Source organism: Pseudopodoces humilis, chromosome 16 (assembly GCF_049639895.1).
Source record: "Pseudopodoces humilis isolate 2021_Gansu_Grassland_sample_001 chromosome 16, ASM4963989v1, whole genome shotgun sequence".
Classification (NCBI taxonomy): Eukaryota; Metazoa; Chordata; class Aves; order Passeriformes; family Paridae; genus Pseudopodoces; species Pseudopodoces humilis.
In genome coordinates this window covers 3,117,748-3,145,102 of record NC_142215.1, presented here as the reverse complement: position 1 = coordinate 3,145,102, position 27,355 = coordinate 3,117,748, and the positions used below count along the sequence as shown (strand labels likewise).

The following is a 27,355-nucleotide window of genomic DNA, read 5'->3' as shown; positions in this document are numbered from 1 at the left end:
TTCAACTGACCAAAGTCAGTGGCATAAAGAACAAAAAAAAAGATAATTATACCAAATAAGATGAATCGACAAAATGAGTTTTGTGGAGCAAAGGAGATCTGTGAACCCAGTCCAGAGCAGGCTGGTAAATCTGACACAAGTACAGAGGAAGCAGAGTTCACACGGACAGGAATACCTGAACTAAATCCAGAGAAATCAAACAAAACAGAAGAGTTTCCCCTGAGTCTTATGGACTAAGATTTGATTTTCAGTCTATAGCTCTATCAGAAATATTTTGGCATGGTCAAAGCAACACAGCAAAGCCAGATGCAGTGTCTATTCATTGAACTAGGACACACTTTGTGAAATGGTAAAAAGAAAATGTTAAAGTCTGTCTGTGTTCCCATGCACACCTACAGTTGTTCTGCACCTGCACTTTGAGACTCTGCACAACAAGATTATAAAAATGTTGAATCTTCATTGCATTGCATTGAATAGACTGAAAATCTTGAAGCACCACGACATAAATTAGCAGAAATTGTGCCCCATGACCTCAGCCTCTTGTTTCTGAGTTTCAATCAGTAAAAAAGGGGAAATTAAATGCACATAACTCCAGGAATGATCCATCTGATGTGAACAGGGGACACTGTGACAACCCATTCCCACTTCTTTCTGTGCTGTGGGTATTTATTACCAGGACCTAGTGGTTTACATTCAGAAACTTTAGGTCTGATCACCTCGGCCGCCTGTGGCAGTAATCCCCGGAAAGGGCCCTCCATGGCCTGCCTGCCTTCCATCCCCCTCCCACTGCAATGTTATTTCCTTGTTTACTGTGCCCAGACTCAATCTTCACCCTCAGGATGTTACTTTCTTCCATATTCTTCTGTACTCTCCCAAAATTTGCCTCAAAGTTTTATATCTGAGTGTATTTATCCACCTTTTGTTCTTCCCTTAAGATCTCAGTTTCACATCAACTTAGAACAAAAGTTCTTGCAATTAGGTTGAATAACTGCAATCCAAAATTTTTCCTAGGCAAGATTCCAATAGAATTAATTGGCTTCAGTGGGAGATTTGTCCTGAGTAGGAAAGGCAAGTTTTGGCCTCAAGGAGACTATAAATTCCAGTTTAAAAATCAGTAGTTGTTCAGAGGCTCATTCCTGTGACGACAACATTCTTTGTTTCCTTTACTAAATTCCTTTCCTAGTCATAGGAAGAAAGCTTCTGGCACCAAAATCATATGATAATACCCTGGCCACCTCCCAAAACCCCGTTACATCTTGAAGAAAGTACTGCTGTCTCTCCCAAGGGTGTGCAAATCCTCCAAGACGCCGGATTTCCACGTTTTGTTAGGAAAGTGTTTTTCATGCAGGCAATAAAAGAGCCCCGATAAGAACTGTGCCTCTGCCAAACTCTCCAGTTGCTTTACATGTTGCCATCAGTGCTTACACTCCCCATACTCTCCCCCTGCAGTATTTAAGGTGTTCTCATCTGTGCAGGAGGGGCATTGGTAGCCAAAGGCTGCTGAGAGGGTTCTGCCCACTCAGCTCAAGTGGCACCAAGGAACTACAAGCACCAGGACAGGGGTCTTTTTCCACCACCACACATCTCCCTTCCTTCACAGAAGCTGTAGGCCATGCTTCTTCCTCAGTTTAATTCCCTTTGTGGTAAAACATACACATTTAGGTCCAAAATGGTCCAAAATACAAGTAAAAAATTAGTAAAGTAAAATTAAAAAAAGCCTCTGTAACAAAGCCGTCCTACAGCTTCTTGTAACTGCATGAAGCCCACTTGTTTCTTCATATCTAGATGCCAAACATTTCCCATTCTTTCAATGCTTCAGTCACTGAATTACATCCCCTTTGCCAAGGAAATCTTGGGAAAACAAGTCAGTCCTGCAATGCTTCCCGTAGGTCACCAATTCCTGCTGGAGCAGCCGGAGGGGAACGGAGCCGTTCTGAGCCGAACGCTCTGCACTGAGGCTGCTCTAGGAGTGGTCCCCTGGCCTCCATCAGGCTACTGGATTTAGGTCCCCAGATGATCTCAGCTACTGTAGAAGCACATGCAGAGCCTCTCACCTCCCAGACTTATGACACAAATCCTTTATGACCCTGTGAGCTAATGCAGAGGGAAATGGGACTGGCACCGCCCTGTTTACAAGGCCTGGGCTCTCCATGGAGAGCCCTGAGACTGAAAATGCTGCTGCAGCCCCACTTGTGTTAGAACAGAAGTGCAAATTTATGATAGAGGCACTTTGGGTAAGAGGAGCTGTTGCTCACTGGTTACAGCAATAAACAACAGCATGTGGCTGAAGTCACATACATCCAAGTTTGGGTCTAGCTGATGTGATTCCCCATTTCATAAAAGAGCAGAGATGGAAATACAGATCCTGGTATCACATGAAGCTGCAGCAGTGACAGTGTGACATCCTGTGCCAGTGCTGTGCTCCCCAGTGCCCGACTACCTGCACTGAACACTCCAGAACCACAAATCAGAACTTGGTGGCTTTGCTCCAGAGAAGGCATTATCCAAAGCTGTGAGACAAGGTCATGAGAAGGGAGTGGACAAGATCTGGTTTTAACTTTCTGGTCTGAAGATGAGCAAGGAGCAGAGGGTGTTTGGAACTTTTGAAGACAGGTAAGTGCACAAGAACCTGTGAAAAGACACAATTTTCATTTCCCCTCTTCTCTCCTCTCTGCACCTTCTGTTCTAACACTGGGCCAAAATGACTGAAAGACATTTGAGAAGCCTGGAGCTCAATGGAGAACTGGGGCTGAGTTTTGCTGTTTTAACAGTGACTTCCTTGACACAATATTTCAGCTATCTATCACTTCAGAGAAAGACTATATTTCTTCACTGAAGCTAACACTTCACAGACAAGTAATTTGAATTCCTCCATGTTTGCTTCCCCTGGCCTCCAGGAAATGAAATATAACTCAGAAAAATACCCATTTTGATAAGGGTTTAAACTGAAAAGCAAAGATAAAATGCCAGCTGCTGTACACCACTGTCAAATTTTTCCCACATTGAGTAATTCTGGTTCCTAATGGAGTTCACACTACCTACCTACCATGAAACATCTGTGATTTAAATTGTTTGATGAAATATATCTTATATCAGATTGAAAAACAACATTAGACTCAATGGGACACTAAATTACTTGACTCTCTTGAGCTTTGCCCTTGTGGAGCACTGTCAGTCAGCAAGTCCAAACATCTTTCCACACACTCCACAATGATTCCAAAAGTGGGTCATTAACACATTTTGTCATGTTATGCAATTTCTCCCTCCCCTCTAAACTGGGCTTTTTTCCAGGTCCAGTAGCCAACAATAAATCAATCACAGTCTCTCACAAGCCTTTTGACTTAAATCCTGTTCTGTAGGTTGGGCTAAAACCAGAGCAGGAATCACTGCAGGAGGTGGGCCAGGACAGGGCTAATGGTGACTGCTGCTTAGGAGGTGTTTGCTTGACCCACTGCTGTTCTTGTTGCCGCTCTTTGTGGACTCCTCTTCAGTGTCTGTAACAGAATCTTCCTCCTCTTCATCACTCCGATCATCTTTCAAGTCCTAGGGAGAAGAAAGCACTGTGAACAAATTCTACTGCCCCCCAGAAACACACCCTGCCCCCACAAGGAGGCTGACATCCAAGGGGAGATCAATTGTTAACACTTCAGTTTTGAAGGAACCAAGTGTTCTTTAGACAAAACTGCTTCCGAGGTTCCAAAACCTCGGCCCAGCCACTTGACCTCTTCTTGTTCATTTCTGTTTTTCCCTGTAAAGTGTGACTATTATTCCCTGGGTACTGTGGGATTAACAGCTGTAAAGTGCAGGGAAGATGAAAAGAATATTGTTTAAAAGCTAAATATGATGAATACACTCATCCAAACACAGGAGCTGAGAGGCTGTCTGCTTCTGACAGGTGTAAGCTAAACAGTGATGAGTTGTGCCAGCATCTCCTGGCACCAACTTTGCTCTAAGACACTTGCTGACCCTAAAACGCTCTTTCCTGCTCAGTGTTGTACACAGCATGTCAACACTGGCACAGGGGAGGCTGTGTCTGTCCAGCTGTTGTGCATCTTGGGTTTATCACCCTGCCAAGGGAACTGCCCGGGAGGAGAACGGCTGCTCTGTGAGCAGGGATGGAAGGGGTGAGTGAGGCAGGACCTCAGGAAAATCCCTCCCCAGCTCCATAGGGACAACTCCTAGCATTTGGCAATCATGCTTCATCCCAGACAGTCAAAAATGGGAACAGTAAATGTTTCCACCACACAGAGAAGTCATCACATCTCCCTATGTTTCAGGGAGAGGTGACACCACGCTGTGCTGTTTGTTATGGCACATAAAATACACCATTAGTCTCCTATTTCTCAACTCCTGCCATGACCCAAGGCCCTACAATGTGTTCAGAAGTTTGTTTCAAACAATGAAGGCTTCAGCATTAAACCCAAACACCCCTATTTCCCCTTCAGTGGAACAAGAGCTCACAAGAGCTCACCTACCTGGAAGACTTTCCACATCAGTAAGTAACCTGCTCCACAGACTCAGGGCAGGATGCTCTAGTTAGAGATGTACATCCAGAAAACACTTCCTTCTTCCTGATTCCTGAGAACAGGCACCACTTTTTGTGTCTTTTTGTCCTGCAGCATGCTGGGGCTTCTCATGACAGAGCTCTGCCTCCTGAACCGTGTGCTGGAGCTGGCAGGAGCTCAGCACAGACCATCCCCTGCCTGCACAGCCACACTTGGACCACTCCATCATGGATAAATCTGCTCTCGTTTCATCCATCTGGACCTCAGCTACACAGGCAGAGCCTTCTTGTTCTCCCTGTGATGTGCCAAGGTCAGAGCAGTGACACAGGGAAGAGAAACCAGGGTTGTTCCTGCCCCTCCTGTATCTGCTCTTGGAATGAACTAACAATTCCACTTCCTTAGCGTGCTGCTCTGAGGTCTTTCTTAAGCACCAAATTCATACAGAGAAAATAAATAACAGCTCAGTAATAACTCATCCAATTGCAATCTCATATCCCTTTATATATTACACTCCTAGTAAAAGGCATAGGGCTAGAAAGCAAATTAAAGCCTGAACTCTGCCTCATCACAAACTATAAACTTCCTGGAGATTTTCTTTTGCTTTTTCCCTAACAACTTACAAAGGGTATCAAAACAAACAAATCTTACTGTAAATACTGTAAAATAAACTTGGCATGCCATCAGTTAGAGAAAAGGCAAGACAACCTTTCCCACACAATTTATGAGGTTCTGGCTCTTTCAGATCACCTCACTCCCTCCTGGTATTTTTGCCATTTGTATTTGCAGTAAAAGACAAATGCTGAGGGGGTGGGGGGAAGATTGTTGCTTTTCTGCCACCAGAAATGTTTCAGAAAGAAAAAGCAAACTAATCCTAAGCAGTGTCTGCTGCCAAATCCATTGCGCTCCCTGGAACTGCTCTCATCTCCCTGAGGCTGCACTGTGGGCAGTGGCAGGGAACAGCACTTTGGGACTCATTGGCAATAATGTCAGGGAACTTTGTGGTATTTCATTTGGAGTCCCTCCTTGTGCTGCACGCAAGCTGCTGGTGCTCAAGCATGTGCTTAAGAGCAGCTGGCAAACTGCTCTGCTTTGAATGATGGCCAGTATGTGATATTGATTCCTGTTTCCTATAGGAATGAGCTGGCATTTCCAGCATGGAATTGGAAACTCAGATAGAATTGGCTTCCTGGTTTTAATGCTGTCAAGCTGGATGCTCTGATTAAAGGCACTATATGTAGTAATTAAAAAACATGTCATGTTTTTTCCAGCCCACTGTAAATCCCTGCCTTTGAAAGAGCATCTTACACATTTCAAAGCAGCAGGATTAAATTTTTTCATATTCTAAAGTAATCCCTGCAAATTTTCTTAATTCTGGGGAAGAGTGTTACTTCTGAAATCCTGATATTAATCAAGGAAAAATGCTGCTAAATTTAATCTAATTTTTATTATATTTTGTAATAATAAACTTGCTTCCTGACCAAGTGCCTCTACAAATTCCTGATTTAGGAGAGTCTGGCCATTTTTGTCTGGCTTGTTTAAGTGACAGAACTTGAAATAGCAATAGCTTCATCTGTAACTGGAAATCCAAACAAACCTGTCTTTGCAAACTGTTTAACAGACCATTATAAATATATTAAGATATCCTAAGTGAAATTTGTGCCTCTTAACTTTGACCTTCTAATCATAACAAAAATTGTAACATTTCTAGCATTTTCCCCACTTTAATACCAAGATGCTTTCTCTGAGCCCCTCACATCATATATTATACTGATGTTTTCCAACTCAAAGGCTCTGCTCTGACTGTCCCTGAGCAGCAGCAGATGAATACACTATCAGGAACACAAGAGCTGGCAAACTGTAAATACCACAGCTGAAGCCATCATTAATACTAAATGCCTTAGTTTAATGGCATCAACTGCATTTATTATACTTCAGCTGGTTTTTGGTAACAGACAAAATGGATGTGTACATTTTCTGTTCTGGATGACTAACCAATTTAATCTTTCTAAATGGATGAATGGTTTCAAGGTTTATGGGAAGCAACACTAATGCTATAAAGTCTGCAAGAGAGCCATTTGTAGTGAAGCCAAAGCTGCAAACTTTTATAATCTTTTTTCCTTTTGTTTAACCCTTCCACCTGCTGCTCAGTCTGCCTCTTTTAGTTAAATGAACCGTATTTGTTAAGGTAGTTTTGGCTTCTTGCATTTCACTGCTGTTAGAACATGTATCATTGAAGTCATTAGCATTACATGAACAGTAAAGGACCTTCTTAGTGACTTCACCATGGAAAAAGGAATTCTGGAACTTAAGAGATGAACAAAATTCACAGGCCACCTCCCAGCCTCTTGTAAGCAGAAAAATACTGCTCAAATCTCCATCTAAACTAACAGAGAATTCACTCCTAATTGTTCAAGTTTGTCTCTCAATAAAGCACTCAGAGATCACTTCCCTCTTGACAAGCCCTTGGCCCTGCACTCTGCTGCAGCTGAGGAGAGCAGCAGAAGGACACTGCTGTGCTGACAACTGATGGAAGCGTTGGTTTCCTATCCCCTGGGCTGGTGACACCATGGGAACCTCACTGCTGAGATGGGGCTGGGCAGACACCACCCTTCCCTCCTGCCCCCCTTTACTGGGAACGTGGCATCTTTGTCCAGTGCACACTGAGGTCACACTGCAGCCACAGCTCCGTATCTGCCACAGCAGGGTAGTTCAGGTGGAAAGTGCAAGAGCAGAAGGAAAGACAGTGCCAGGCAGCATTAAAAAGGCAAAAATATATTGCAACCTGGGATGGTGGAAGGTGTCCTGCCCATGGCAGGGGGTGGGATGGGCTTTAACATCCTGTCCAACCCAAACCATTCCATGATTCCAACTGTGTCCATGTGAGTGGTGGGAGATGTTCCAGGCCTAACTCACCTGGTGGGATCAACACTGACTCCAGGCTTCTCAGCAGCATAAGAAGATTTCTATTTGGCCCCTGACTGAACAAGACTAGAACCAATTAGTTTTTTGGGCTAAGCATAGCTTACATCCACACAGTTAACTGGATTTCTCCTATCAAGTACTGATGTATTAAAACAATTTAGAACTGATTCCAGAATTTTGTTTTCTGATCTGGTGAAATTTCGATTTTTGGATTTTCAAATAGTTATTCTTAACATTTAGCTGGAATTTTCTGACTCTTAAATCTTCTATTAAAATCAGAACCTTATACCTTAATTCTACCTTAAAAATATTTTCATTTAAACATCCACAAACACATTGACTAAATCATGATTTTTCAATGTAAAGACAGTAAATTCCACAGCACCTGCACATATGGAAACACCTTGAAGTACAAAGATGAAAGCTATTAGTCAGGTCAGGAACCACTGCCTCAAATAAAAGAGATAATAAACAAGAGAGATTATAAAAAGTCGGTCCAAATAGATAGAAGGGGGTACTTTTCTAACAAATAATACTATAAAGTTGATGAATCTCCGAGTTCAACATGTTGAATTCAACATCAATAATTCAATTCAGCTGACATATGACTTAATAAGTCTTTACTTTCCTATTGAGACTAAGCAATATACATTTGGATTCAAACAAACTCTTCTGTATTTCCAGCCTGGAAGATTTTATTGGAAAATATATTTCCCTTTTCAGCTCATACACACTAGGCAACATAAATAATGTTTATCTTCCATGGAAGATGCACAGTTGGACTTTGCTTTCTGCATTTTTTAAATGAAGATGCAGACTTTCCAAGTTAATTGTATTGGACATCTTGTGGCAAAAAGTCCTCTTATTTAATCTATCTCTTTTATGTAATATCCATTCCCCAAGCTTTCCTCTGACAGTTTTCAGAGGGAACTCAAAGAAGACTTGTAAATTAGAAGTTCCACTAATTCCACAATTCTTGAAAAGAATTGCCTGGTAGAACTAGATGTTGCTACTAGAACAGGTCCCTGATTTTGACAGACAGGATAAATTTAACCCCAAGAAAACCTCACTGGTGGTGTCACTCAGCACAGCACACCTGGAACTGGGGCTCGAATGCCCTGAGTGTTGTGAAGAACTAAGTCATTGTTTACAGCTAATCAGGTTCTCTGTGGTTCCAGCCGAGTCTGCTGGCTGAGTTACTGAAATCCACGGACTGAGCCGCGCGCTGCGGCGTACGAGGCTTTACGATAATGTCAAAAGCCCAGGAGGTACCGAGTGAGTCATAATGTCCCACTGCTTTTTGAATTATTCCAATTTTAAATCCACAGTTGGCAAAGAAACAAAGAACAATATAATAGGCATTTGATGCTGTTCTCTATAGTGAACTTTTTTTTACCCTAGGACAGAACTTGCTTTAAGCCAAGGAGTTCAGTGGTATGAACTTTTATCAGAACATGCACTTTTACTCCTTAGAAATGCTGTTTTGGCTACAAAACAGCTGATCAGACACTCGTGCTGTTCTCAGTGAGGTATGATACTGCCCTCAATTAATGTTTTGAAACAACACAGCTGCTAAAGAGGATTCCTGCAGAAGCCTTGCAGTGCTGTGAACTGAGACCACAACACACAGGTATGTGACAGGCACTTCTGTCCAGCAGGGACATTTCTCTGCATCCTAAGAGACCATTCCTTTCCTGTTGTGATGCATCTAAACTGTATATCCATACTTAAACATCAATCTCATTTTCAGTCACTCACCTAACAAGTTTTTTCCCTAAATTCATATTGCAATACCTAAAATCATTCCCATACAGTCCCTGCAGCCACCCTGATATCAAGGCTGGGTATGAAACACTTTAAGTAGCACCCAGTGAATGAAGTTTTATGCAGTTTCCTTACTGAGCCAAATGATACAGAGATGGGGACACCACTCTTACTCTGCTAGATGCAGAGGGACCCTGGAAATTGTGGTAGGCACAGCATAAGTTACACAAGACAAATCCCACCTTGGAGCTGCTTCACACCCATCCCTGCCTGCTCAGGCTTCTGTGCTTCCTGCTGAGGGGAACCTGCAGTGTCCTGTGCCTGACCAAAACTCACTTCAGTTTTGTTACAGAGGACAAACTGCTCCTTTAAAGGATTTCCTCCCTTCTTGCCATGTAATTATGATTATGGAGCGCTCCTAGGTCCTCCTAGGGAAACATTTTCTTTAAATACAAGACAGAACAACTTTCTTTCTCAATTGATATTAACCTATTATTAACTAGCTTTATTTCAATCATTTTTAAAAATTGATTCACCAGATTGCAGTTCAGTAACTCCCTCTGAAAATATAAGAATTATTCACCTCATAACACAGTCACAATTCAAACCTCTGCAGAATATATTAAAAAAAGTAAATGAAGGCATCAAAAGTTCTGTAAGGCTTAGGGTTCACTCTGTGAATTGATTTTTGGCAATTGAAAAAATAAATACATATGCACACTATTACACATATATAATTTTTATATAGGTGTATATATAAAACGAGCAAGAAATGGAACATTTCATAAAGATCCTGCTAGAAAATTAAAAGATGCAAGCAGTTAAAAGGAGAAGCCAGAAAAACTGTCAGCAAATACCCTTCTGTGAACAGCAAGGTAAAGCAATTAATTTTAGAGCAAAAACTTTACCAACATTTGTCTTTCCTCTGAATTAGGAACTTGCACATCAAAAGAACCATTTGGATGGGGGATTTAGTAGAAGTGGAGCTGCCTCGTGCCAGGAAACACACAGAGAGGGGCGGGGGTGCTTGTTTGGCCAGATCCATTGCTGGTGAAAACTGACACAATCCCATTGAGCCGCGCTCATTCCTACCAGCTGACAGCCTGGCCCTGCATCAACCCTCGGGAATGGCCAGGCCAGGAAGCCTCAGGATTGCATGGAGGCTTGGGTTTCTATTCTTAGAGGCATTGGTCATCTGCAGCTCCTACTGAAGTCAAACTCAGCGGCTTTGGAAAGGGCAGGCTTTTATTGCAGCGCATCAGAGCTGTTCATGGCTCAGCCAACGTGAGACAGGCAAAGGGAGCATCCACAGTTCCAGTTTGTTGGACTCTGGCCCGGAGGCTGAGGCTGCTCCTGCACAGTCCTGTGTGTGCACAGTAGGGCTGTGGAAGGGTACTTTGCCCCAGTGGTCCCATACCTTCACTACCCATCTATTTACCATCAAACGCTCACCATTTATTTTCTGTGGTTTCTCATTAGTTCATTCCTCCACAAGGGTCATAACAGCCTTTAACCCAGGTTTTTGAAGGTTTACCTGATTTTTATATAGTGCTCAAGTGAAAAATGTTGTGGAATTATGGGGATTCTAAGCAGAGTTTATAAAAAAATTAATTTAAAAAAATCTAGCAAAGAACATTGTTGCTGTATTGAAACCTGAGAAGTACATTTTAGTATGCGGTATAACATACAATCCACTAAGCATATATATCACACCTCCCTGGAAATCACTGCTCAGCTGCTGACCCCATTCAGAATCTGGAGTAAATGCAAAGATTCAAACAGAAATCTGCCTTTTAACTTCCACTGCCAGGAAAACTGGTTGAGGCCCCAGAGACCAAAGAGTGCTCTTGGATTGGCACAGTGAGACCTGGTGGCTTTTCCTCTTTCACAGGCTCTGGTGGGCTGCACACTGCCAATATCCATGTCTGGGGGCAGCCTTGACTCCACATCCCTGGAAGGGCAGGGAGGGCTCCTCAGCTGCTCTGCTCCTTGTCTGTCCCTGTAAATACCAAACCTCAAACTCTTCTGTGCTCCTTCTGCTGCCTCCCACCCTCCTCCCTCAGATTAATTTGGCAGCATCAAGTGAGACATGTAGCCAGGCTTTGGGTTTAACTAGATTGCTGGAGCAGAATGGGAAATATGCAGATGAAAGAAAGTCATAACAGGAAGTAATTTCCCTTTACTAGGGCACAAGCCTTCACGCTGCTGACCAGGTTGGCTAACTCCCATCTCCAGGCTATTAAACAACTCATGTCCCCAGGGCAAACATTTTAACCAACTGGGAAGGCTCCCAGATTGACTGGTTTTCATGTCTAAGAGGGAAAGCTTTCATTTGTTCCCCTAGTAAGCCATTCATTTGTTCCCTCCGTTTATTTTGTTCCCCTAGCAAGCCATCCTCATGAGAAAATCTGCTATAAATATTCATCTGTCGAGAACCAACAAATTCAACTTCTCCACATTCTTTAAAATGGAGAAAAAGCAACCCTTACTAATCTAGTTCAACCTGTCTTATGTTTGTGCAAACCATCCACTGAGAGAACTCAAACTCCAGAGCAGAACTGGCCCTTCCCAGTCTAGAAGGGAACAACAAAATAGCCAGGAAAAGTTTTTCCACAACTTCCCAGTCATGAAAATGTAACTCACTAGATTATCATTATCCTCTAAAATGTATTGCTGTTTTTAAAACAGCCACTTGGAATTCAGGCAAGTGCAACTCCAGGTCTGTTTTAGCAGCATCCCAACAGCCACTGGGCAGCACAGGCCTGACAAAACACGTAAGAAAACAAAATCTTATGGAAATAAACCTTGTCCTCTGTTTAACTCCTGTAGTATGGCATTTTTCTGAAGGAAATTACTTCTCACTGAATGTGCTAATTCTCATTAAATTTCAGTTTGTTTGATGCAAGCAGATCAAGCATAAAAAAAGAAGAAAAATGCTGCAGTAGAAAAATGATGGGTGGGAACAGCAGAAGTATCATAACAAGCACTTCACAGCTCTCATTTCAACCCAAAATAGTATTTTCTTATCATTTTCAGTTTCCCCTACTCTGTTTTTAGTCATTCTTTGAACACTAACTCTCACTGTTGCCTTGGGAATTTGGGCCAAATAAGGAATTCACAAACCATGGACTAGGATACGCCCAACCAGTCTTTAAAAAGCTTAACCAAGTACAAAATGCCAAAGGAATATTGAACATAGACAGGTTTTTAAAGAGTGACAAGTCCAAAATCCTGATCTACAGCAGTGCAAGATCTTTTGTGCTTCGGGAAGAGCAAAGAACCACAGTGAATCCAAGAAAACTGCTGCTGACGTCTCCTAAATAACAGCAGCCATTAGTGAGCAGCTCATTGCCTTCCTTGAAGGTGGTCTGATGGTGGCAAAACAATTACAAGAGCAGGAAAACCTATTCCTGGACACATGACAGTCTGTTAGAAACCTGCCATTACCCTCCACTGATGGACTTTGCATCAGCCCTGAAGTATCTAAGACATGTGGACATCATGCCCATTTCCTACAACTTACACATATTTTTCAATATTTAAAGCACCGTAGTCTCAAAACCTGAACTCACTGTGTAATGGGTTTAACATATATTTTACATCTTAATTTGCCATAATAATGTGGCTATAAGTTGCTGTCATTCACTCCCTTTTTCTGACCTTGGAAATAAAATGTTTAATCTCCACGGGATTTTCCTGGCGAGATGTTTTAAATCAGTGCGTATGTACATACTTCTCTATATGCTTTTTCAATTTTCCTAAAATATTCTCATATGTGCAGACATGATGACTAGACATGTTTCAGTGGTGCTTGAAACTTGATACAAGTGGGTAATTTAACCATGTAATTGAACAATATTACAGAAACACACGGAGTCTCCTAGCAACAAAAGGCCTTGGACATCAAGATGGCAGCCAGCAGCTAACATTGCAATTGCCTGACCTAACTTGAAAAGAAATTACACTGAAGAATGTCCTCCTTCCTCTCAAAGCAGAACTGATACATGGCTACAGGTCTGACCTCAAAGGGCTTTTCTTACAGGCCTTACCCGTACACAACGTCACAAATGTCACATAAGAAAGGACGTTTAGGGAACATTTCTATTTTCCACAGGTAAGAATAATGGACTGGAAAAAACCTCTGTACCCTCTGTACCCCTATAGAAAATTAAAAGCTTCTTCATGTGAAGTAGCTGAGCACAGCTGAGCTTGTGGATGGAGAGCTCCCCCTTGTTAGGGCATTCCCTGAGCACCAAGGGAAAGGTGGCACAAGTCCCGTGAGCCTGGAGGCCACCAGTGCTGCCCTGTGCCACCAGTCCCTGTGCCAGGGAGTCCCATGGCTGGGAAAACAGGACACAGAGGGATCATCCCCCTTCTTTCTTTTTCCCTCGTTCTCAGCCATCTCTTGCTGCAGTGTTTGGGAGGAAGCAAAACACGAGATTTTTAGTCCAAGCTCTTTTTTGCTGAAGCAAGTCAGTTGGCTGAGCTCCTATACCAGAGGGTTGAGGATAACTGTCCCCTCTTCTGGTGTGGGGGGAGGTGACAGCTGAGATGAAGAGCTTCTGACCAGCCACTCTCAGTCAAAAGCCATCTTCTCCTCAGGTGGAAGAGGAAAGCACAGAAGAAGCCACCAACTCCCAAGGCTGCAGTGACCCCAAAACTCCAGGATCAAGGCACAGGGGTCACTGAAAAAATTCCTTGCACCCTTTTATGCTCAGAGCTTCCTTCAGTTAAACAACCACAGAATTCTCTATACCCAGTTACACCATTACTTCATTTTTCCATCTGAAGTAGCTAACTGTTGCTTCAAGAAAAATATCAAAAATTGCTAAGTTTTCATTGAGAAAACAGGCAGTCTTGGGCAGAGAAACAAACCCCTTCTAACACCAGGATGATGGTCTACTGGTATTTCTCTAAAATAGCAGCAGCTATTTGTGTGCAGCATGTCTATAACAAAGATGTTGGTATAAAAACGCTGCCTTGCCAACACCGTTCTTTTCAACATTGCCTTTCCAGCTCTGGAGGCACCAGCTGCTTTCACAGCCAAGTTTGCCACTGCTATGGAAAACAGGCTGTACATGCAAGCCAGCTGAAGTCATCCAGACTGAAAAGGGCCCGGGCTGCTGCTGCTACCACTGTAAAAATGTTATTTGGAAACCGTCTTCTCAGAGAGCTGTATAAGGAATCAAAAATCTGTGGCAGGGACACAGGCTTGGTGCTTTCCCATTTTTTTGCAGTGACGAACACAATAAAATAAAACATTTCTGCCCCTTACAAAGGCACATAAGCAGGCAGGGCAGGGTGGCCTTATATAGCTGGCCTGGCAATGTTTGTTCAGCACTGCATCCAAGCACCTTCTGGCACTGTGCTCTCAGAACCTGAACCACGGATGGAGAGCTCTGCCAAGCCTTCCTCAGCTGGGAGGCAGAGGGATGTCTCTCCATTCACAAGAGGGGTTGTGCACAGGAAACAAGAACAGCACAGAGACAAGGTCAAAATCACAAAAGAAAACAAGAAGTAAAGCACTTTACACCTCAATAAGTCAGGCCAGAAATAATGTGGTGATTTGTCAAACAGAGGTAAATGACACACAAGAAATACAAGATTCTCGGTGTCAAAGGGAATATAGAAGTTTGTTTCAGAGGCAGAGCAACATAAACTATTTCTCCACAGATTTGTCCCTTCAGTGCTGCTGTTTGCTGTCTTACAAGGGCTGAGTTTGTAACTTCCAGGGCAGATGTTGGGTCTCCCTAGGATACCCAGCTGTCGGTTTGCATAAGATCTGATGGAATCCAAAACTCCAATAATTACAGGATGGTTCCTGTTAGCACTCAACAAATACACAGAGAAAAGAATATTTCTATTTCCTTAAGATGCTTCACAGCATAAACTGTTTCAGCTAAAAGGACACTCAGTTTAATGAAGCATTTGTTTCTTGAGCCTCAGAAAAAATACCATTTTTCAACAGGGCAACTTAAATTTCATTTTAGCTAGAAAAATATACCTGTCAATACTTGTGCCAAACCTTAGAGACATTCTCCAAAGCCCTTCTCTTGAATGCTTTTTGCTAAGTATTTTATCTACCCTGCACCTCACTCCACATTTCATTGCACAAGACCTTGTGAAAATGTCACTACTTCAGGCAATCAAACAAGACATAAATGGCAGTTTTTCTTCAGAGTTTTTTCCCATATGAGTTTTCTCTACAATGTAAAAGCAGATTAGGCAGCACCAGACTTGCACTATTTCTCTGCTCCATCTGAATATGACAGTGTTTCACTGAGCCATAACATAGTACCAGATATGCTTAATTTGGTTTTTGTGATCCAAAACCAGTGCTCAAGTTTAGGTCATCTCAGATTTAGACAAATCTGAAGAAATTTAAATTCTGCAGAGAAAAAATGTAGTCAAAGCTCTCATCACTCACTTCTGTTTTGGTAAGTTGCTACAAAGTCCAGTGACAGAAGATTGCTTGCACTCAGAACAAAGGAATTCCTGAGGAGTTCTGGACCATCTTAGGGCTTCAGTTGTTGGGACAGCTCATTTCTCATTTACTATTGGTACAAAACATCAAATACAGGCAAAAAAACCCTGTTCTAGCTGAAGTCTTTATATTCCAACCAAGGCATTGGGTGTGACAATGAGAGGTGCAAAGCACGTTTGAACATTTCTATGCTTTGTAGATCCCTATCAAAAATGCTGACTTGAAAGGTCAGGAAAACAATAAAATCCCAAGTAAATCTATTGGAAGCATTGGCATCTGTTTGATACTTCACACATCTTTCTGAAGAAACAAATTTCTTACCTTTAGGAAAACGAATCTTTTCAAAATCTTGAAAATTAAGTAACCCCAATATAAATGCAAGCCTTGGAGGGTTAATAGCATCCCATTGAATAAAAAATATGCTATGACAGGGGTCGTGGAGTAGTAGGTAGGCTGATATAGTGTGGCACGAAGAATCCTAAAAAATAAAGATCATTGTTATGATGCAAGATCTCTTCCTTATGCTATTTACACTTATTTCTAATCTCATATTCCAAGCTGATTAATATTAAAAAGCTCTGCAAAGATGGTAGATTAATTAACAAGCCCTGTCTTAACTAGATTATGCATCTCTGTTGAAACACAGACTTCAGAAGATGAGACATTCGAGTCTGGCATGAAAGTATTCTAAGTGAGGTTAGAAAAAGTCCCTGTTTTTCAGATCCTCATCTCTGTGTGGTCTAGATACTGTGCAACTCAGAGCTTGCCTATGCCTTTTTTTGGTGTAAATTCTCTCTAATCTGAAATCCACACTCCAGCTAAAATCCTACAGGCTTTGCAACAGGGCTTTTCGTTAATTAACATATGTTTTGTCCATCTTCAGACTTCACTACTTCTATATTATTTGGGGCTTTTTGAGTCCCTTTAATCTCATCATATTTCGCTTCCAAGCTCAAGAACTGAAGAACAAGAAACTCAGTGAAGCAAAATGATTGCAGATCACTTGTACAGTTAATTAAAAAAACAACAATAAAGTAAAAGACATCAGCATTTCTGAAAGAAAATACTACAGGAAATGAAAACCTTATGTTGATCAATGTTCAGAACTATTAATTTAACCAGCTTGAGTCTCTAAGGGTTTGTCCATGGGAAGGGAGGAGCAAATTAGAGCTGTGAATGTGAAACACATTAAACACTTTTTAAAAGATAAACATGTTAAGCACCCATGTGGATACTCCACAGCAGATTAAATCATAGCACTCCAAAGGCATGCAAGTACTTAGCAAGTTAAGATTTATTTGTGCTGACTTCATAAATTAATTGGTTCACCTAAACTTCTCTGAGTGTTCCTCACCTGAGTGAGGTGAGGCAGTACCCAAGGACTGGGTAGCAGAAAAAAGGCTCTAAAAAAATTAACTACAGTCATGTATTCTGACTTTGCAGCTACAGCAGAAGGGGTGGAATAAAAGGAAAAAGGATTTCTTTTAGTTAAGGAGCTCAGTCCCCCTGAAAATGCAGGAGCTCATAGAATTTAACTACTATTTACAAAACAAGTTACATAACACATAAAAGCTTTTATTTAGGTTCAAAAGGCTCATTTAAAATTATTGTTACATAATTTTTAAAGAAAATGCAGTTTTTTGTCAATTTTCTCACTAGCAGAATTTTCAAGTCCAGTCCATTCCTCTCCTTTTTCTATTACAACCAACACTAAACTTTCAGGGGGAGTGGGAATGAAGTGAAAGCCTGTGACTGGATTAAATATTGCTTACCAGAAGGGAAACAGGATGATCCTGGTGATGAAGAATGCGATAGAAAAGATGATAAACAGCATGTTGCAGGTTTTCTCCCAGCGAGCATAATTAAACATTTTGGCTGCCTGCAGTGGATAAAAACCCCCAAACGTATCATAAATATTCTCTGAAATATATTCTGTGTTTTCATAAATAAAGACTCATCTTCCACCTAAGGAGGAAGAGTATTTCCTCCCAGTTTGACATGTAAAGCAATCATTTTACTGATTCCCAATAAAGCAGCATCAGATGAGATTCTTTGTTTTTATTTCTCCTTTTATCTTGAAGGAAAGGACTCTGCAAAGGCCTAAAGAACAGCTCTCAGACCAGAATATAAAGTGCCACAATTTAAACACAAAGTGCTCTTTAGAAGAGAGGTAATTCCTCATTTTTCTACCAGATTCCAAACAGGCTGAATTCCAAGAGAAGCTGCTGGCTACACCTGCACATTCAGGAGTAGCAGTGACCCCTCAAACACAGCTGTTCTGGGACATGCCTGTTACTGAGCCTCCTCTGGGCCTAATTCAGCTCCTGCCTCCTTTTTGAGAGCAGCAGATCCCAGGGCTGGTCTCTACCCCACTAATAAAGGCTGTACATGCTGCCTCTCCCCTAAATAAATTGTCCAGCTCTCATGTTCCATTAGGAACCACCCTGGGCAAAGTTTTCAAGTGCGAGCAAAGCTGCAGGTGCCAAGCCTAAATTTTTAACAGCAGCTTGATTAACTTCTTTTCTTCTTTTGAGTGGCAGGGCTGGATTAAGTTGTTCTGGTGCTCAGCTCCAGTTTCCATCCAAGTGCTGCCCTACCAGTTGTCAACTCAACTGTTTGTAAGGCCACACAGGACCTAGGAGCATGTCAGGATTAAAAGTAACCCAGCAAGAAAACCTGTTTAATCTGGACCAATCCCAAGTGCACAACCCCACAATTAGTTGTTCTGATACAAGATAGAGTATCAGCAACAGAAATGGACAGGGACAAATAATAGCCTACAAGGGCTGTTCACACTGGCACTGCCACCAAAAGAGGTGATGAAACTGTGCTCTCAAACCTGGTTATAAACTCAGGGTAATTCTAGTGAAGGAAACACTTTGTCTTCCAAGAAACCCAGAAGCAGCTCTGATCACAGTGCTCTGTGCAGAGTAGGACACTTCTTAAACACTTCTACTGATACTTAGTGCAGGGAAGGGACTTTCCCTTTGGTGCAGGAGAAGAAACTTTTCTTCTGCCAGAAGATATCTGATACAGGTTGGTCTTGATGTCAGAGGTCTTTTCCAGCCTCAGTGATTCTGTGATGCTGTGGACAACCTGCTTTAATTTTATCACTGGAAGAAGAATAACCCAGGGAAGAAACTTTATTTCCAGTCCCTGTTCTATACTGAGAAAGTTCGCTTCTGCTCCTTCCTCATAATGGATTCTGTAACAAAGTATCAAATTATCTAGATGCTCATTTTTATCTTACAAGTTACAAACCTGCAAAGCTTTGTCCCTGTGGAGATAGGAAGGGATTATATGAAGCTTGTGGCAAAAATATTAAAATGTCACTGACACCAAAACCAAAATCCCAATAACCAAAAAAACTCAGGACAAAAAAAAAAAAAAAAGAGCTGGATAGCAGGGTTACCTCGAGCCAGAAATCTGCAGTGTCGTGCACGAAGATCACCAGAGTTCCAAGCCGCACGTAATTGCCACACCAAGAGCCACTCATCAACCCGATGGCTGCCAGGTGATGAACGACATGAGCCATAAAATCCTGGGAGGGCCAGAAGGAAATAAAGGTAAAGCGGATCAAGCACAGCAGCTCGGGGATCCAGGGATGGGTGCGGGATGCCGGGCACAGACTGATGCTGCCCTCAAGTGGCTGCACCAATCCCGGTTTTTCCTTGCAAACACCTTTTCCCTGCTCACGGGAGAGGAGGTTCAAGCTACAAGACAGCACAAGCACTTGCCTTCCGCTTGATGTCAATCCCAAGGGTAAATATGAGGGACCAGTAAAACCCGATCTCGGCCATGTAGTACCAGTACTGGGATGGCAGCAAGGTCTGTGATGAAGAGAAACACAGTTAACTCTGAGAACAGGAAAAAGTAAATGTCGAGTGAGATTACTTCTTTTTTTCTTTTCTGACTTCTGCTCCTCTGGTGAGTCTTGCTTAAAAAATTAAGCTAAATTAAATTCCCGTCCTGGGCTTCATTAAGAAGGATGTTCTGAGAGCCAAGTATTTTAACCTTTGCTCAGCCCAAACTCTCAATTCCCACAGTTCCTCCCCCACCTCTGGATTTTAACATGGTTTTTCTCCATGTTTCTGTCACAGAACGACATGCAGAATCCTTCTGCATTTAATTACAATCAACTGCAAATAAACCCCCTCTGTTCTGGTGAACAATTAACATAATAAACTGAAATGTCAGGTATTTATGCTAAAATCCTATGGATCTGCCCAGGGGAGAGCAGAGCTTGGCTGCTCCCTTGGGTCAATACATTTCCCAGGTGTGTACCAGGAGCTGGGAATACTCAGCTGGGAGGCAGGATTATTTGTATTCCTGGTCCCTGCCTAGGACAGGAATAAGAAGGCAGTGGGATGGGGCAGAGTTATTAAAATGAGAGTGCCTTGAAGCACCACGGGGCCTGAAGCAGTGCAGGGGTTCTGCACTGAATCTGGGAACATTGATAACATCTCCAGTGAGTAACTGGTATCCCGGGGTGGGTGGAAATAACAGTGGTCTGGCTGGAGGGGGAAGTTGCAGCACCGGCAGATCCCAGGGAAGCCCTGCAACAGTCAGCAGCACTTCCCAAAAAAGGCAGGAGGCTTTGGTGCCGCACCTCTTTAGGTGGTGTCGGTGTGGAGGGAAAAGGCTGCTGTGGATTACCCCTTCTAATGGGGAAATACCTGGAATACCTGGAGGCCACTGGCCCGATGCCAAAAAGCTCACCTGAAACGGATAACCAACCCACGTCTGCCATATGTCGTAAAACCAGGGTTTCTGGGGAAGACACATCAGTCAGACATTGCTCAGCTCAGCAACAATTATCATCTTAACTTAAAATCTCTCTAAGTGGAGCAGGCTAAGAAGCTGTAATCTTGATAACTGTTCTCCACCAATTTCTAAAGGGAACTTACATCTCAGATTTATTATATTGTTCTCAGCTTTTTGGCTTCTTTTTCAGGACACCTGAAACGTTCCAGTTCTCAATTTCATCATCCAAAGCAGTGGGTGTGTGTTTTATTACTGCAATTACTCAAGATATGTTGCCACAGTGATTAAATTTGCTGTGTTTACCAGTCACACACACCAGTGGTTGAGGATGATAAACAGTGTTTGGGGAGAAGGGCCAGATGAGCAGAGACACGCCGGGATCTGTTCCGCTGCTCCGGGGAAGCATTAATGACACCCCAGGAGGGCTCACCAAGCTCCAAGCACCACTCTCTCTGTTATTCCCAACTTCTGACTCAGCAGCAACACCTCAATAAATAGCTGTGACCCCCAAAAATGCTGCCAAAAAAAAGGTTTATGGCCTCCTCTGAGGAAAATATGGCCATGTGATGCATTTGTAGGTGTTAACAAGGCGTGTTGTAAAACCATCTGCGTGACTTCTTCAAGCTTGCATTAAAAATACTGATTACTCATAAATTCCTTTATCATAGAAGGTCAAAAGTTAACTTAAAAATTAAATCTCGGTGCATATTGCAGCCCAGATTACATACACCAAAGATCTGAACCCACAGAGCCACTGAAACCACAGTCTTTCAATGGGATTCAAGAAAATCTAGATATTTTGTTAAAAATAGAGTATCGATCTTTCAAAAAAGTTAACTTACATCATAGAGAAATATAAATCCAACAATGGAGGATGTTAGATAGAATGAAAATCGCCAGCTGCAAAATTGAAATGAAAAAATAGGAACAAACCATTATATTTTATAAAGATATTGTCCTGATCCAGAATTACTGCAAATCATTGTATATCACAATCTTCACATAAATGTAGCCTCACACTCAGTATTAAGGATTGCCACATATTAAGTGTATCAGAATTATTAATATTTAAATATTTAAGGCTTGATTAACTGCTAAATTAGAAAATTCTTTTACATCATCACAATACAGATATTTTCATTGTCATAATAGCAGTAATCTTCCAGCCAGGCTTGAACTGATCAAGAGAATGACCACAGCAAGTGTAATAAATCCCCTAAAAATGAGTGTTTGAGAACACAAACCTTTTCCTGGGTTCATTCACTTCATCTCTCAACACCAATTGCTGACAACAGAGGAGCCTTATGAACTCAGCATCTACTGGGTTAGTTTACCTCTTGCTACAAGGTCTCAACTAACTATAACCTCATCTTTGACTAGGTGTTCCAGAATTTAGCCTGATCTAAGCTTTTTGTGGATTAAATGGATATGCAGCAAGGCAGATAAACCTTCAAGGTTTGCACCATCAGCCTGCTAAGTCAGCAAAGGCAAAAAGCTCTTGAGCATCTCAGTGATGCTTTTAGGTGTCAGAGCAGGATGCTGTGATTTGGAGGCAGCAATCAGCTCCCAGTGACTCTGGAGCCTGTGTGGGAGGGATTGTCCCTGGGACTGGGTGTGGCTGCAGCCTCAGCCCAAGCATTCCCACTCCCACCTCTACAGGTGATGGAAAACTTCCTTTCCACTCTTCCCCTCGGCAGGAACAAGCCTGAGCTTTCCCCTAAGCAGCTCTGCAAGACCAGTAGGAAAACACTTCAGGACTTCACATGCAAAGAAAGATTGTGACCACAGGGACAGGCACATGGCCCCAGACCTGGTGAGAACTTGTTCTAGAACAAGAGGTAACCCAGAGGAGAGCAGCAAGCAGCTCCCAGAAAACCTAAACCCACTGAAAAGGAGAAAGCACCACAAGAACACTGTACTGATGGATTGAGAGATGTATAAAATGAGATTGTGGTCTTTGGCAAGCCTTAATGAAGTGCCAAATGGGTGAAGAGGAGGAGAACCTGTTTGGTGAAAGCAGCCCCTCCTTTCCGAGTCCCACATCCCCTGGAGGTTGATATTCCAGGAGAAAGAATGAGATGTTCAAAGACTGAGACAGTGTTGCATGAGAAAAACAAGCACAAGATGAGGACGTGGAATGTTGGAGGTGAGACAAAATAATGTCTCACACCTGAGAAAGAAGTCAGGAAAATAATTATAAAGTTGCCACTTGATACACATGTGATAAACAACTGTTTTTCTTCTCAACCTTAAACTGTCTCTCCTCAGATGATTCGAAAACAACACTGCAAAACAAGCACTGCATGGACAGGAAAAGCACAGAGGTACATGGTGGAAATTCAGAGAGCAAATGGAAGGGGAGAGTGGAACCCACAAGTGGCTCAGAGTTAACCAAGAGATGCTGAAAAACACAACACTGGGGCATGGGACAGACTCTACACAGGGACTGCTTCTGCCATCATGCCTCCCATTCCAAGCAAAGAGGTGTGAGTGGTCCAGTGGATATGGCAGAATTGATTCTGTGTTGATTGTAAAGTGCAAGTGGTTTTCTGGATTAGATTCAAAGCATAGAGCACCAAGACTGTGCCATTAATCCCCAGCCCTACACATATATATTGAATACACCTGGCAATAAACAGCACTTCAGATGAACTCAATCTGTGTGCAAGACTGTCAGAGCACTGCCTCATTTTGCATTTAGCCAGGCTTCTTTATGAATTTGGTGAATAAAACCTGAAGGAAAACTCACCCAAATTCACCAGATTTTACTTAAGTGGATTTTAAACTCTGATCCCGGCCATCAGAGAGAGCACTGATCAACAGCTATGCAAGAGGATTTTCTAATTTAACCTCAGCAATCTTTCCCCTTGAACTGAATGTAACAAAAAAGAACTTAGTAGGGGAAGTTAAAGGCTGGTAGGTCTTACAAGGCAGTGAAGGTTTCATGCAAAGGGCTTTCCAAACCCCAGTGTTGCTCAACTGGGAGCACTAATAGCCTAAGTATGGTTTAGATGTGGCTCATCAGATTTTCCTTGTGATTCAGTAAAAAGATCCTGGAGATTGCAGGCTTTCGAAAAGTTTCATAATGCTCATAACACTGACTACTAGAGTGGAATAACTCTGTTCCTCATTTTTTTGCCTAGAGAATTATATTCAATTAAATTCACTGACAAAGAGCAGAGCAAGGTTCACAAAATTGCACAAGAGAAACCTGTTTGCTTCATTCTCACTCAAGCTGCCGAGCAAGTTGGAATTTCAGTCTTTAGCTGTGTGTTACTAGAGACAGCATGCATGGCAGGAAGGTCTTTTAGCAGTAGCAGGAAATCTTATGGTCACTTGTGAAACCAAATTAACTGATCCCCAAAACAACAGCAGACATAAACCATGTCAGGAGAATTTATTCAACTCACACTTCAAAGAGACACACCTCTGTCTATCATCTGGATTTATGTCTGACAGAGGACACCACTAAATCATCATCACATTGATTAACACTGAAAATAATCTTGATCGAGTAACTATAAACTTTGAGCTCTGTGCTGTACTTTTAACCCTCATTTCTTAAGCTGATCTACAGTAACAGAGGCTCAATATTATAATCAGGTGAATTTTTGCCAATGTAATTATGCTAATGAAAAGCCAAATACACAGAGCATTTGAAAGTGCTTTACACTGGTACGGTTAATGTCAGTAGCCAAAAGGGATGAGCTGTGCCCATTTGGGGATTTGCAATTTGTATGAGATTTTTAGATCACACTTCAAGTGTTTAGGTATGAGGAAGTTCTCACACATAAGTGAAAAATCATATGCAGGAGGTTCTGAAACTTCTTACATATTCATTACTATCACTCAAAGCTGCTCACTGGCCCACTCTCAGCAGAGAGTCTGAGTTCCTGTTTCACACAGTATCCCATGATCAGGCTGTGGCACCTGTCTTTAGTCTGGATGCCACAAGTGCTGCTCTTGAGCTGACTTTGGTTACACGTGACAGCATCCCAAAATGACAGCCTGGGTACAAACATAAACCAAAGGAAGCATTGTTTTTCCCCCAGGATTACTGGCAGACAGGAAAATGTTTTCCTATTCTCTGCATGTTTTCCTCTTACACTTTGTACCAGGAACCTAGAAATCCATTATTCCACAAAGGAAAAAACTGTAAAATGTTTTAAGGTTTTATTTTTGGTTTTTTTTTCCAGGATGAACAGTTAACCTGAATTTTTAACCATCATTTGGAGAAACGCTACTAAATCCTTTCAACTTGGTGAATAAAACCTGAAGAAATTCAGAATTCAGAAACAAAATCCCTCATCAGGCAGACCCAGCCTTCTGGAAAGGGGGGACCTCAATAATTTTTTTCCAGAAGAGTAAAGCAATGATAACCAAAAGCATTCTTTCCTTACAAAGCTTCCTGGAATTTCCGGAGCACTGTTGGGATCTCAAGGTTTCGCCGTCTCCTGAACCATTTCTCCACCAAATGGACGGTGCAGTTGCACTTTTTGGCAAGGCCTTTGATCTCTGACTGCAAGAAATGGAACAACATTAGCAGTAGATGCACTCCAACATCACTTTCATTTATTTTGTTCACAGAGCAGCTTCCCATTACTGTAAGGTCTTAATTTAAAAATATTACCAATATTAAATATGCATGGGGTATTTTAAAGTAATGCTCAAAAGAAATCCTGGATTTTTATTCATATAAATAAAGCAGGCACAAAATGAACAGATCCACAAACTGTTCTATTGTCTTTCTGGTCACTCCTGAGAGTTTTAGAGATGCAACTTTTACTGTTAGATGAAAGCTTAGGCTGGAGCGGGAAGTGCCATGTATGAACACACGTGGACATGGCACCTAATATCTTACCTAGTCATAAATATGAATAATTTGTTTATATATGAGACTCACAGATGAGAAGTGGCCTGCAATTAAAGTGAACTGAGCTCTGTTCTCAAATCCAAAGCAAGTCAATGAATCCTCCAGAGCAAGGTCCAGACTGCCCCCCTCCAACAGCAGAACTGGGGGTGGAGCAGGGCCTAGAAGTGCAGGTGGCCATTGGGGTGCCACAACCCGAGCTCTGCATCCTCTGTGCTCCCAAGGTGCCCAGCACAAGGCAGTGAGACTCCTGCATTCCAGGCTGCTCAGTGCCCTACATGCAGCAGCCTTGTGCTTCCTTCCTCTCCTCCATCCCCAAGTGCAGAAGGTGTGGGATGACTTCCCCAGGGCTGCTTCAGGAGCAAGGAGAGCGTTTGGCTCATCCCTGGGGAAGTTCTTTCCTCCCAATGCAAATAGTGGGTGGCAGCAGCGCTGCCTCCACCCAGGTGAGGCCAGTCCAGGTAGTCTCCTACCCTCAGGGAAACCTCTGGAATGTGAGAAAAGGCACCTGAGCTGCCAGGGAGGGCTGGAGTGCAAACAGCTGCTGTGTCCAGCCCACCCTGCTGGCTCTGAGCTCTCCACTTGGCTCGCAGGAACAGGGACTCTGTTTCCATACAACAGAGCCCACATGCCCTCAGCTGCCAGCCAGGCTTCCCCAGGCTGGACGCCTAAAGGAGGCAGCCTGAATCCTTCCCATGCTCTGAGGAGTCTAAAAATGCTGCACTTCCTTTCAGAAATCAAATGTCCAGCTGAACTCAAGCAGAAGAAAGGAATGAAACTGAGACTGGGATACTCACCCAGGGAGAGAAGAGCTTGTGTGTGAGCACCTGTACATCTATTCCTGATGTCATCAGGCAAAATACACAAAGGAATAGCAGAGCTAGGGATGCAATGCCAAGTTCTATTACCAATAATTATCAAAATCCCTCATTTCTAGAAAGTGCATATTTCTTTTCGAAACCAGTGTAGGAAAACTACCAATTGTTTGGGAACTGTAGTCAGGTAAGTGAACCTCCTGAGGCTGCACTCACAGCAAAGTACCTGCCTCCCACCCAAAATCAAGTTGCCTCATTTCTGGAGGTGACAAGCATTGGCTAGTCTTCTTTCCTTGTTCAATTTTAAAAACAAACAGCACTGTAATAGAGGGATTGCTTTTCTTTCTCACATAAGCCAGGATTAAGTATGCAGCAACATAACGGATCAAAAGGCTTCCATGCCAGCCTTCCGATGATATTGCCTATAGTAAATATGATCCTGCTCTCCAAAAACAGACATCAGCTGAAGCTTTCTCCAGGCAGAATGAGTTAAAGATGGAACACTAATCTTCACTGGAAATATTAATAACAGTCTAACCTAGAACAGCATGCCAGAAAATTCAACATCTTAAATGTATTTTCTGTTTCAGATGCCATATACCCTTGTCAGCAGAACAGCAACAAAAACCCAAATAAATTAAGTCATCTGTCAATCAGCTGGAACTCATCCCATGATGTCATTGCTGAGAGCTGATTGAAACAGTAAGAGTGGGATTTTCCAAAAGCAAAACTAGTTTGGAAGAATGAGAATCCTTACTTGGGATGGATGTCTTGAGCACTCCCGGAAATAACTCTCTAACACAGGATTAGGCTGTGGCTTCACACGTCTTACATTCTTTATACCCAAGGCTTTTGCTAGAGGTATGGCAACATATCTGAAAAGACACGGCATGAAAAGCTTTAGAAATGCAACACAGTTACAAGGCCTTGGCTGTTCTCATGCCAGGATATGAAGAAAACAAATCTGATGCAATTTAATCTGCCATAGAATGTGCCAGTGCACTGAGAAAAAGGGATCTCCCTCTAGCTAATCCCAAGAGAGAACCACAGTTTATCAGCAGCTACACAACAAAGAAGACCCAAGGAATGCAGTTTGTGACCATGAAATGCTGTTGAACTCAAGGAAACATCCTGACTTTCGTGGCCATCAGAGGAGTGTTGGAATTGAGTGAAAGGAGACCAGATGTTCTCTCCACATGAGCTCAGGGATTGCTGCTGGGCAACTTCCTCC

The 27,355-nt window shown here is 42.4% G+C and overlaps 1 protein-coding gene across 3 annotated transcripts in view; it reads right to left on the bottom strand.

The window, feature by feature from the left end:
* The window catches only part of CERS3 (ceramide synthase 3), a 42,807-nt gene continuing 15,452 nt past the window's right edge, over nt 1-27,355 (bottom strand). For all 3 annotated transcript variants that reach the window (XM_088063229.1, XM_088063230.1, XM_005521618.3), the window contains exons 3-11: nt 26,882-26,999; nt 24,840-24,958; nt 21,282-21,339; nt 20,395-20,445; nt 19,413-19,505; nt 19,088-19,216; nt 17,448-17,554; nt 15,997-16,153; nt 1-3,543 (exon numbers count right to left, since the gene is read on the bottom strand). In XM_088063229.1, coding sequence (XP_087919355.1) covers nt 3,412-3,543; nt 15,997-16,153; nt 17,448-17,554; nt 19,088-19,216; nt 19,413-19,505; nt 20,395-20,445; nt 21,282-21,339; nt 24,840-24,958; nt 26,882-26,999 — 964 coding nt within the window. In that variant the 3' untranslated portion in view covers nt 1-3,411. The remainder of the gene's footprint in view (nt 3,544-15,996; nt 16,154-17,447; nt 17,555-19,087; nt 19,217-19,412; nt 19,506-20,394; nt 20,446-21,281; nt 21,340-24,839; nt 24,959-26,881; nt 27,000-27,355) is intronic.